General features: G+C 29.5%; 1 protein-coding gene across 2 annotated transcripts in view; it reads left to right on the plus strand.

Moving 5' to 3' along the window:
* LOC143054137 (dolichyl-diphosphooligosaccharide--protein glycosyltransferase subunit 2-like) overlaps window positions 1-12,218 on the plus strand; it is a 30,783-nt gene extending 18,565 nt beyond the window's left edge. The window contains exons 15-21 of one of the 2 annotated variants that reach the window (XM_076227047.1): window positions 898-1,002; window positions 2,503-2,583; window positions 3,004-3,099; window positions 6,187-6,262; window positions 6,895-7,024; window positions 7,588-7,647; window positions 12,052-12,218. In XM_076227047.1, the coding sequence (XP_076083162.1) occupies window positions 898-1,002; window positions 2,503-2,583; window positions 3,004-3,099; window positions 6,187-6,262; window positions 6,895-7,024; window positions 7,588-7,647; window positions 12,052-12,070 (567 nt within the window). In that variant the 3' untranslated portion in view covers window positions 12,071-12,218. The remainder of the gene's footprint in view (window positions 1-897; window positions 1,003-2,502; window positions 2,584-3,003; window positions 3,100-6,186; window positions 6,263-6,894; window positions 7,025-7,587; window positions 7,648-12,051) is intronic. The other variant, XM_076227048.1, reaches the window with a different exon arrangement.
* The last annotated feature ends 332 nt before the right edge of the window (window positions 12,219-12,550 follow it).

Below are 12,550 nucleotides of genomic sequence, written 5' to 3' on the forward strand. Positions count from 1 at the left end.
TTCTAGCAATAATTTTCCATCCCAAGCGAGTAGCATGATATGAAAATTATCACAAAAAAAGATCAAAGGAAAAATGCACAAAATAGCGATAAAACAGTTTATTGGTGGTTTTTTTTTGTTCCTAATTGTTTCAATGAGATTACATAAACCCATACCTTTCACTGCTGTACACTGTCTTATTGTACATTCAGCTACATTAATGGGTATATTAATTCTAGTATTACCAGGGTGGGTACTTATATGGTAGGTACTGACTAAATTAAGTGCTAGAACAGGAATATTACTTGCATGTTTTTGAAGGTACTTTTTTTATATTTCATAATATATACTAGTTGTATTTCATAATAAATACTAGCTGTGTTTAATAATAATTTCCCCTAAAGAAAGATTAATTGTAGTTTCTTATTTTGGTGAAACAATATCATTGATATTATCCAAGTAAGCTTATGTTGACGAATATTACAAAATTGTACAGAGAAAGTTTTAAAATGTAGAGGAAATTTTTGTACAAAAGTGATGCCATATTGTGTAGTCTGTGGCAGAGGGCTTAATTTTATGGTATAGATTAAAAAGTTGGATGTAATTATAAAAGGTACTTTTATGATCTTTTTTTTGTGTGGTGATAATTTAAGAAAGATTTTAGAATATATATATATGATCTATTAAAATTTTAAGCACAACAGGGTTATTAGCAGCTCTTATGCTAATTATTGAAGAACTGAATATTTCTCTTTGTTTCTGGATATCCAATTACAGTCCAATTGAATATGAAAAGAAGCAAATGTATGGATTTTTATGAAACACTCACATGTAAAGTAACTATAAGAAATTATGGCTTGCTATACACATATTTTTAATCAGTTAGACACCATAGAATGATATTTATATCTTTTGTAGGATGTTGGAGCTAATGCTAAGGAGTTTGGTCAATTGTCTGGTAAATATGGTATGGAATTAATTGTTGGAGATGCTGTCATTGAAAATCCATTCTCCTGGTCATTGGTAAGTACCTGTAGAGCAGTAATGTTTACCATTTCACAGTATATTTCATTATGTTTTGACGGGACATTCTCTTAAAGTAGAGATTACTTCTGGAAGAAATCTCTGTAAAATAAAATAGACAATACATAATTAGTAATCAGTTTAAATATCACAACTTTACATTTATGATGAATAACAGGAAATGTCCTGATATTTGTCAATGACACGGCAAACAACAAGAAGTATGACCACATGCCAGTGGGTCTCTTGTTCATTAAACTTCACAAATATTGTGCTAAAAACTCAAAATTCAGTTTTTTGGTTGGTTGGATTTTGAATTTTATGAAGATACTAGAACACACCCGTATATCGTGGGTCCGTGACTGAATTAAAGAATATAGCTATGTGCAAGCCTTATTTTAGTATTAGTATTGTCATCTGATAAATTCAAGCTGATTATAAGATACACAGTTTTCTCTGCTTTCAAATCTTTCTGTTTAAACCCGTCGAACTGGAACTTATCAATTATTGATAATATTAATTATTTGGAAAACAAAAGGTCCTGGAATGGAGTATTTTTTAATCAACAGCATTGTATATTAGTTATAAATATTGAATTCTTTGATTCGCTGTTTTATGTCATGCCCGCTAACAAATTTAAAACTGTACCTATACACCTTACTTTAGTCCAGATTTTTAGTATTCTTATTGTTATCTTAGAAAGTCTAACTGATTAAAATACTATATAGCATAATAATCCTGAATACACCGTTTGGTGGTGGGCCTGTCAGATTCGGAACGTACAGATAAGGTAATCGGTAACAGGTGAATATACTATTGGTATCGGTATCGGACTCGACCCGGAACTTCTTAATTAGTGGCAATATTAATTACGTGGAAAACAAAAGGGCCTGGAGTGGTGTAATTTTTAATCTACACCTTTGTACAATATTAGTTATATATAAAGTTGAATTTTTTGATTCGTCGTTTTTACGTGATGACGGCTGACAAATTGGACCTCGTAATTTTAGTATTATAGAAGTGTACTTCAATTTATGTCCGCAAGGCCTTAAGAGTATCATAAAGTTTTCAAATATTAACAGGTTTCTGTGTAATATGTCAAGCTCTAAATTATCCTGAATTTATAAAGAAAAGTTGTGAATGAATTAAACAGAGACAATTAAGATCTGTCATCAACATGAATTGAACAAAGAAGACTTGTGATATCTATCATTATCAATATGGTAATATATACAACTATCCAATGGTATCCTCAAGAAATATTTCTTAATGATAAAAATTCAATGTTAACTCAAATTGTTTTGTAAAATAAATGAAATCTAAGATGATACTAGGGAAACTATATAGGAAAACTAGATTTCATTTTATTCTAAGTGAAGACAGCAACAACATATTTCTAACAGTAGCTCAATGCTTCATTTAGGGAAATGTTACATAGGTAAATTTTGTTAAGGTCAGAATCTTGTTATATTGACATTATATTAACAATAATGATTTTAGGCTGATGTAGAACTTAATTTCGCTGACGCACCAACACCAAAGACTAAAGAAAGCCAATATGCAAAGAAACCAGAAATTAAGGTTTTGTATATTTCATCTGTTTGAATAGTGTAATGTTAATGTAAAATTATTTGTTTTTTTTTATACTAAAAAATAAGTTTTACAGTTCTCCCTGGGATGTTGTTATAAATAAATTTATGTGAACTATGCTGAAATATTATATTATGAACAAATGTATTCGTTTCAAAATTTAAAAGCTATGATCCCGATAAATATGTATACAGCTAAGCAGTATGGGACAAATCGGTTTAAATTCTGTTCAATTCTTCAATATGGCATCGTTCTATAGAGACAAAAATATATCAGAGAGAGTTTATAAATATTTCTCATAAAGATACCAAATAGACATCTACATTTAGCTGACATTTTGTTAAATTACATCAGGCTACATGGAGAAATTGTGTACATTTAAATATAACCTATTTTTACCCTTCTTTACAGCACCTGTTTCGTGAACCTGAGAAGAGACCCCCAGCAGTTGTTTCCACTGTGTTTACGGCTTTAGTTTTGTTACCTTTGGCAATACTATTCATCTGTGTAAGTGAATACAACAATCTAGTTGATACTTTTATATAGGAATTTTATTTATCTTACCTCCTATACATTTCTAGGAATGTGATTGGTTAAAAGCGTCCGCGTGAAGACCGTGTATATTTGATATTAGGTTAGTAGGGAGGCGGGGCTTATTTCATACACAGATAGTAGTTGAGTTACGTCCCTTTTATATTCCATATTAGGTAGTAGGGAGGCGGGGCTTATTTCATACACGGTTAGTAGTGTTACGTCCCTTTATAAAAAAAAATAAATTCATTAAACATATTTAAACCTAACAAGTTGTTATCGTTGGCTATTCTTGTAGGATCAATGGAAGTAGTTTTGTAATGCTAACAGTATTGAAGACTGGCTTGCTCATTTTGATAGATCACAAGTCTAATTTTACACGTTAAGATAGTCGGTAAGATAAATTTGTTACATAGTGTGCAAGTGACGTAATACGGTATATATGAGGTCGGTAAATTCCATATATACCGTATTAGGTCACTAGCATACTATGTAACTAATAGTAACCTTCTCAATTATCAAAAGAAAAGTGAAAGTTAGCCCTGTAGAGTTCCTCTGTTTCTCTAGTAATAATAAAAAAAAGTGGACTGTAGTTTCCGAAATTGTCACATGTATTTATATCCTCAAGATATTTTATGCTACAGGCTTTCCAGACTCTTGGGCTTGAGTTTGTCATTTGTATGAATTCATATGACATGTATGATAACAAACAAACAATGTTTTATTTGTATTTTCTCCAGTGCTCCTGTCGAGTTCATTGTTCTATCATTGAATTTCATTCACTGTACTGGTATAGTAAATGTCAGCTTCTTAATTGTCTAGTTTCATCAGTGTAAATTAGCAAGGTGCTGTCAAACAGTTTGTTTCTATTCAATTAGATCTTTCCTTTAAGCAATTAGAATTCTGTTATAAATGAACTTATGCTAACTGCTAAAAATATCATTACTTGAATAAATATATTAGGTTCAAATCATATGGCAGTCATAATATGTAAATATAGAGAGGTGTTGTAAAATTTGTTTCTGGAATTCCAAATTCCTGAGATCAAATATTTTAAGAAAGATTTGACTGTTTCAAAAGCATTTTAAAACTTAAAATAACCTGAACATCAAGATTTATTTCAGATGCTCTTTACCCCATCCCCACCTTCCTATTTTTTTTTTCTACCAACCACATAACCAAAGCTTCATTATTTACCTTTACAACCAACTACAGTTTGATAATTTCTTGTAAAATTTTTACTTAATAAATGAACATTATGCGTTTTAATTTTGTTATGAGGATAATATGATATCTCCTTTTGTTGTGAATTGGATACAATACAATATTTCAGCTGGAGATAGTTAAATGTTAGATTGTCAACATACAGGGTTTAGCAAACATGTTAAAATCTCAAATTTAAATATCAAAAACAAATAGATATGGTACCACATGGCAAAACTGAAGTAATCATTTTCCACTGTGTTTATTTAAAGTTGTATGATTTAAATCCTCAAAATGTTCTATGCTATAGGCTTTCCAGACTCTTGGCCTTGAGTGTGTCTCCATATATGATATTTGTATATGCCTTAGGTATCATGTATCATTTAATAAAAAACAGATGTTTTATATGTATTTTCACCAGTACTCCTGTAGAGTTCAGTGTTCCATCATTGAATTTCATTCACTGTACTGGTATAGTAAAATGTCAGTTCCTTAATTGTCTAGTTTCATCAATGTTTACTAGTAAGGAGTTGACTAACAGTTTGTTTTTATTCATTTGGATCTTTCCTTGAAGCAATTAAAATGCTGTTATAAATGAACTTATGCTAACTGCTAAAAATATCATTACTGGAAGAAATATATTTGGTTCAAATCATATTGCAGTCATAATATTTATATCTATAATTTATATTGATGAAAGGTTGTAAAATTTTGTTTCTGGATTTCCAAATCCTACGATTAAATATTTTCAAAAGATTTTACTGTTTCTAAAGCCTTTAAGGACTCAAAAATACCGGAACACCAACATTTGTCTAGATGCTTTTTACCCCACCCCCACCATCCTATTTTTTTCCACCAACCACATAAACCATGAAGCTATAGTATTCACCTAAAAGTTACAACCAGAGTAGTTTGGCTATTTCTTGTAAAACTTTTACAATTAATGAACATCATGCCTTTCAATTTTGTTATGAGTATAATATGACATCTCCTTTTGTTGTGAATTGGGTACAACATTACAGCTTGAGATAGTTATATGTAAGGTTATCAATATGCAGGCTTTATCAAACATGGTAAAATCTCAAATTTAAATATCAAAAACAAATAAAAATGGTACCACATGGCAAAACTGAAGTAATCATTTTCAACTGTGTTTATTTAAAGATGTTTGATTTTTAATCCTCAAAATGATTTATGCTTTAGTCTTTCCAGACTCTTGGCCTTGAGTGTGTCTCCATATACGATATTTGTATGCATTAGGTATCATGTATCATTTAATAAAAATCAAACGTTATGTGTATTTTCACCAGTACTCCTGTCGAGTTCATTGTTCCATCATTGAATTTCATTCACTGTACTGGTATAGTAAATGTCAGCTTCTTAATTGTCTAGTTTCATCAATGTTTACTAGCAAGGTGTTGACAAACAGTTCGTTCTTTTCATTTAGATCATTTATTGATGCAGTGAGGATGGTGTAATGAATAATCTTATGGTAACTGTCCTAAAATATCTTTACAGTAAAAACCAGTAATTCTTGAATGAATGTATCATTCACAGTAATAATATTTTATTATTGACTTAAAGATTAAAGGTTGGGACTGTTTCTGAATGTCAAAATTCCTGGGTTTAAAATTTATAAACATTTGACCTTTTCAAAGCTCCTAATCATTTACAACAAATGAATAACATATTCAATTTTTTTTTTTTATTATGAGGGTAAATATGAAATACATTCCCTCATATAATTGATATAACTTAAAGGATGAAGATTTTATCTTAAGCATGTTTTCTGTATATTGTAGTGGATGAAAAGAATTATCTGTAGTAAAATTTGTCAACATGTTTTATTGTATATTACAGTGGATGAAGATTGGAGCCAACATTTCCAATTTCCCCATGTCACTCAGTGCAGTAGGATTCCATGTTTGTCTAGCAGGTAATTGAATTATTAAAAAAAATATAAAGGTAAGGAGATATTGCATGAGTGACAATAAACGACTATCAATAGACAAAAGGTCATAGAACATGGAATTAAATAACACCAGGTCATGAGCAGCCCAAAATTATGATTATTAAAACGTCAAGAAAAAAAGTGTGACAAATGTTTGGTAGGCTTCAAGATGCTGCTGGTCTTATTTTAACATTTACAAGTGAATTTTATGTTAAAGGTTATCTTCCTTTGAAGAGTATTTTTGTTTAACGAGAGTGTATTTACATCGAGTTATCTGGAACAAAATAGATAAGCTAAAGTTATTGGCCATTCAAAATCATCCATATTCTTTTTTATCAATAGATATTATATTTTAGAATTTTAGCTCAAATACTGTAAATTCAGAGATTATTGCGAAAAATGCGACAGAGTTGTAGACGCATTAAATAGAACTCGCATTTTGAAATATTTTATATAAACTAAACAGGATTTTTCTCAAAATCGTAAAAATTAAAATCGCATTTAAGTCTAAAATGACAAAATCACAGTAATAAATGCAGGCAATAATTTCTGAATTTACAGTTTTTACCCCTTTTATCACATTATCCTTAAATCTAATTGTTATTGTATATTTTCAGGAATCTTTGGCCTCTACTACTTATATTTCACTTGTCTTAACATGTTTGATACAGTACGATACTTAGGACTACTAGCAATACCAACATTTTTATTTGGAAATCGATTACTCAGTTCTATAGCAGCAAAACGGTAGGTATTTAACATTAAATGTGCATAGGATATTTACATATGTATGTGTTTTTCCAACATATAGTTCACACACCATATTCATGAAAACATGGTATTAATTGTTTTTTCTTTACTCCTACATACATTTGAACATGAATCTCTTATAATCACACTCCTTTGTACACAAAACATAGAAAAATATGTGTTTTTTAAAATTAATGCTTCCTCAAATAATTTCACAAGCTACAAATAGCACATCATATACTCAGTTGAAATATCAGATCTTCTCCTGTTTGTTTGTTTGTCTTATTTCTACATTGAGTAAAAAGTATTGGTCTTTTTTATACGTTGAGTAAAAAATATTGGTCTATTTTATAAGGTGAGTAAAAAATATTGGTCTTTTTTATACGTTGAGTAAAAACTATTCCAATTAGCTCTTGCCGCGAAATAGCCTTGTTGTGCTAATGCGGCGTAAAGCAATCAACAATCAATCAATCAATTATACGTTAAGTAAAGAGTTGTCATTCTTTATGTGGGAATGGCAAAGTTGTTTTTTTTCTGTAAATTCAATGTGATTTTCGTAGGAAACAAGAGATGATGAAATCTGCTCAAGTGAGAGTACAGAAAGATCAACATAATATAAGGTCTCGTAAATAAATGGACTTTGAACTGTTTGCTTATCACAACATTACTGACTGCCTGTTATATCACTTTTTTGCTTTATTATCTAATATCACCATTGTGAAACCTAAAGAATGAAAACTATTTGTATGGATTTTAGTTTCTAGCTTCAAAAAGACATTCCTTTATTAAATAGGATATTATTAGTTCATAATTTAACATGATATTTATTTAGCAGGGTTTGAAATGATGTTGTTTTTTTCCCAAAAAAATTCTGTATTTATGTACTACAAGTATAAATTCTTATATTTTTTTTGCCATAACAAAATGAACCCTATTTGAAACCCTGATTCATATGATTTGATGTGATAAAATGTCTACCTTTAAACTCAACTTTTTGCTTACGAACGAAAGAAATGAAATCCTTGAAAAAGGTGGTTTGAAAAAATAAATAATATTAACAGGGCAACACAATAAGAATGACCCTAACAAAATATTTGGAGATCTACTTTGCTGAACTTTAAGATTTATAACAAAAAATTACTACAAGTATTGAGCACATTAAAGAAAATAACCCAATCAATTTAAGACCAGAGCAAGAAATCTAATTTTAAATTGTTCAATCATCGAATAAAACTGTAAAAAGTTGGCCTACATTTAATTATAGTCATTTCAGCTTATCAATAATAAATCTAGTAATTCATACAAAGATTAAATCAAGATAAGGATTATTTTTTGTTTGAATTGCATTTTGTTCTATCAAGTACAACTTCGATGTTTTTTCATAAGGGCTATTCCAGAAAAAAATGAATGGGGGGTTGGACGGCATATTATATTAGTAATACATGGGTGATTGGTATTAGAGCAACTTTTCACACTATAATGCACTATAATTCTCAAATACAATTGTCTGGGTGGCAGGTGCTGACAAAAACTGCCTTCCAACACCCCCATACATTTTTTCCTGGAATAGCCCTAATATCATTATTCAAAATTTTGCTTGTGTTTTTTTCTATGTTATTTTGCATGTTTCAATAAATAATATTTAATTTTTTTATAATTTTGCTTCAATTTATTGATAGTTATAAGCAGGCTTTCCAAACAACCGAGAATTTTCAATTTTAAAGTGGCACTAGCTACGAGATAAATAAAAAAATCTAAAGTATGATTTTTTTTTTGTTCAATCATTAATGAAAATGTAATAGTGAAATTAAAATTCGCTTTAGCTGATAAAATGGTTCAATTTTGTCAAACTAAGCTAAAAGACATTGATAATGAATTATTCACTTGAATAATTCGGAATAATTCGACCTCAATAAACCCGTATTCATGTGAACTCCAATTTAACCCCTGAAAAAGAGATAGAATAATGCATGCATTGTCCGTGTACGATTATTTAAAGGAAAAGAATGTCAACATTGAAAGTGAAACAAAGGTAAATCATTTGATTGACCGATTCGATTCACAAACAATAATTTTTACAAGGTAAAAAAGATGATAAACATATATTTTTAATCTATCATACAAAATTGAACAGACCTATAAAAATCCAATTGCACATGTTGCTTAATCAATTTATATCCATGTTTATGTTTACATCACTTATATGGTCATAAAAGGTCAACTCGAAAAGTTAGTTAGATGACAACCATATAAAATACACACCAAACGAACTACATGTTATTGAGACCATGTCCTGTAAATTGTTTATTTTAGACTTTTGATAGTTTGGGAAAATGTTTTACATAGTCAAAAATAAAATATGAGAATTTGAGTCAAATCGGTGAACATGAATTTGATAGCTAATGCCCCTTTAAAATGGAGATCAGTATAACTGCATTGACTTGTTTCTAGTCAATATCAACACTTCCATGGATACTAGTATAACTACTGTAACTGGATCTAGTCATTATCAACACTTCAATAGAGACCAGTCAAAATAAGTAGGTGACTGGTTTCTAGTCATTATCAACACTTCCATGGAGACCAGTTATATTCCAATGACTGGTTTTCCTTCCATGATGTTGTACATTAAATATCTGGATTTTACAGTTGCTGGTAGAAACAGCATATTCTGTAAAGTTTAGAAACAAAAACAGACACTTGCATAGAAATAAATTTAAATACCCTTTAATGATGGAAAAGGGATACAGTTCATATTTGTAATAAAGTTGCACCCAATCTAAACAAGAGTGTGTTTTATTTTTAAAAAGAAATTCACTAATGAGGGTTATTCATGAGTAATAGAGTCAAGGTGAGAAGATCTTCCTTTTGTAGGAGATGGGGGCACACTTAATAGCTGATATAAGATTTGATGAATTCTTGTTTCAGTGAGAGAGCATCATGACAAATTTAATCATGTTTTTTTTTGTACAATTTGATGCTAATAAATGTGAACCGTCATTATTTATTTTAATTTTTATGACATAAGCTTTTGAAATAATCTGAGTATTCTGTTTTAACTATTTCGTCTCATAAATTATAATATCTCATATAATAATTGTTAATAGATTCATTTGTTTGACATCCACCATGCATGTTTCAGCTGAGAGAGAGAGAGATGTTTACATTTTTTAAAAATGAGAAAAAAAGATTGCTTATTTACTTTTAATAGTTGTAGTTTATTTATGATAAATGATAATCACTAAAAGTTCAAATCAAGGTTATGATAATTTTCAGTTGCTCATTTTATTCTTTAAAATCATGATTGAAGTGTTGATTACTGTAAATTCAGAAATTATTGCATGCATTTTTTAATGTGATTTTGTCAATTTGGACTTAAATGTGATTTAGATTTTTATGATTTGGAGAAAAATCCTGTTTAATTCATATAGAATATTTCAAAATATTGCGTTTACAACTCTGTTGCATTTTTCGCAATAATTTCTGAATTTACAGTATTCAAGTTTATTGCTTATGTTTTTATTCTCTGACAGTTTTTTAAATTGAATGAATCTTTATTTTTAGTGATGGTTTCCCCTCTTTGATATTATTCAATTGTAAGGCTTTAAAAACCAAGAAATAAAATTCTTACTATAACAACAGTGACTGGTTTTTAGTCTTATCAACACTTCCATGGAGACCAGTATAACACTTATGACTGGTTTGTCCTTCCATGATGTTGTACAATAAATATCTGGATTTTACAGTCGCTGATAGAAACAGCATATTCTGTAAAGTTTAGAAACAAGAACATGATTTACACACGATTAAATGATGGTTTCTCCTCTGATATGGTATTCAATTATAAGGCTTTTAAAATCAAAAAATAAAACTCTTACTATATCAACCATGACTGGTTTCTAGTCTTATCAACACTTCCATGGAGACCAGTATAACACCAATGACTGGTTTGTCCCTCCATGATGTTGTACATTAAATATCTGGACTTACAGTCGCTGGTATAAACAGCATTTTCTGTAAAGTTTAGAAACAGAAACAAACACTCGCACATGAATAAATATTAATACACTTTAATGATAGAAAAGGGATAAAATTCGTACTTGTGCATTGAGAGTTTACAAAAGGATTTGATGGATTTCTTGTTGTTACTATGAGAGATAAAATTGACAAATTTAAATTATTTTTTTATTTGTACAATTTGAATCCTGAAAAATGTGACCAACCATTATCTATTTTATTTTATTTTGATGAGATAAAAAGTGTATAACATATGCACAAAAATCTAAGTCTCCAATTTTATAATTTTTTATATAACAAATTCATTTGTTTGACATCCACCTTGGTAGAAAATAAGAAAAAAATATTGCTCAGTTTTACTTGTTTAATGGTTTCTCCTCTGATAGTATTCAGTTATAAAGCTTTCAAAATCAAGAAATAAAACTCTTACTATAACAACAGTGACTGGTTTCTAGTCTTATCAACACTTCCATGGAGACCAGTATAACTACAATGACTGGTTTGTCCTTCCGTGATGTTGTACATTAAATATCTGGATTTTACAGTCGCTGGTATAAACAGCATTTTCTGTAAAGTTTAGAAACATGAATATAATTTACTTTCAAATAAAGGTCGATAATTTGGACATTTTTAAGAGTTATTTTTTAGGGAGGAGAGAAGCTATTCCTTTTGTTTTGAGGAGAGGGATGGAAAGGGGCATAAGTAGCACTTAAAATGAGATAAGAATGGTTTTTGTTTTTACTGTAAAATTATAACCAATTAAAAAATCGTTTTTTTAGACAATTTGATGCCCTTCAAAAAATGCACAACAAAAATTCTTCCCTCTGATTTGTTGTAACATTTTGATGATCTACATTGAGTTCTGCTCTAATTTTTGTTGTTGTAAATTATAATTTATAGCGTTATACAACAGTATAATGAACCAGGAAAGCATTTACAACTACTTATTGATATTGAAAATACCTAATAATTTGTTAGTAATGACACATTTGTTTTTGTTTTTTCAGGAAAGGAGAAAAGCAGTAGCAGAGAAGAAAGTTAGAGACTTATTTTAAATTTTCATTAGAGACTTTCCATTTTTGTCATTGTTATTTTATAATGTTGTCTCTATTTATGTTTTGTAAGACTAATCTTATCAAAGAAGATGTATTTCTATTAAAAAATCTCTAATGTTTGTTGTTTGTAGTAAATTATCCTTTTTATACGACCGCAAAATTTGAAAAATTTTTCGTCTTATATTGCTATCACGTTGGCGTCGTCTGCGTCGTCGTCGTCGTCGTCGTCCGAATACTTTTAGTTTTCGCACTCTAACTTTAGTTAAAGTGAATGGAAATCTATGAAATTTTAACACAAGGTTTATGACCACAAAAGGAAGGTTGGTATTGATTTTGGGAGTTTTGGTCCCAACATTTTAGGAATTAGGGGCCAAAAAGGGCCCAAATAAGCATTTTCTTGGTTTTCGCACTATAACTTTAGTTTAAGTTAATAGAAATCTATGAAATTTTG

The sequence above is a fragment of the Mytilus galloprovincialis genome, chromosome 12, assembly GCF_965363235.1.
Source record: "Mytilus galloprovincialis chromosome 12, xbMytGall1.hap1.1, whole genome shotgun sequence".
Classification (NCBI taxonomy): domain Eukaryota; kingdom Metazoa; phylum Mollusca; class Bivalvia; order Mytilida; family Mytilidae; genus Mytilus; species Mytilus galloprovincialis.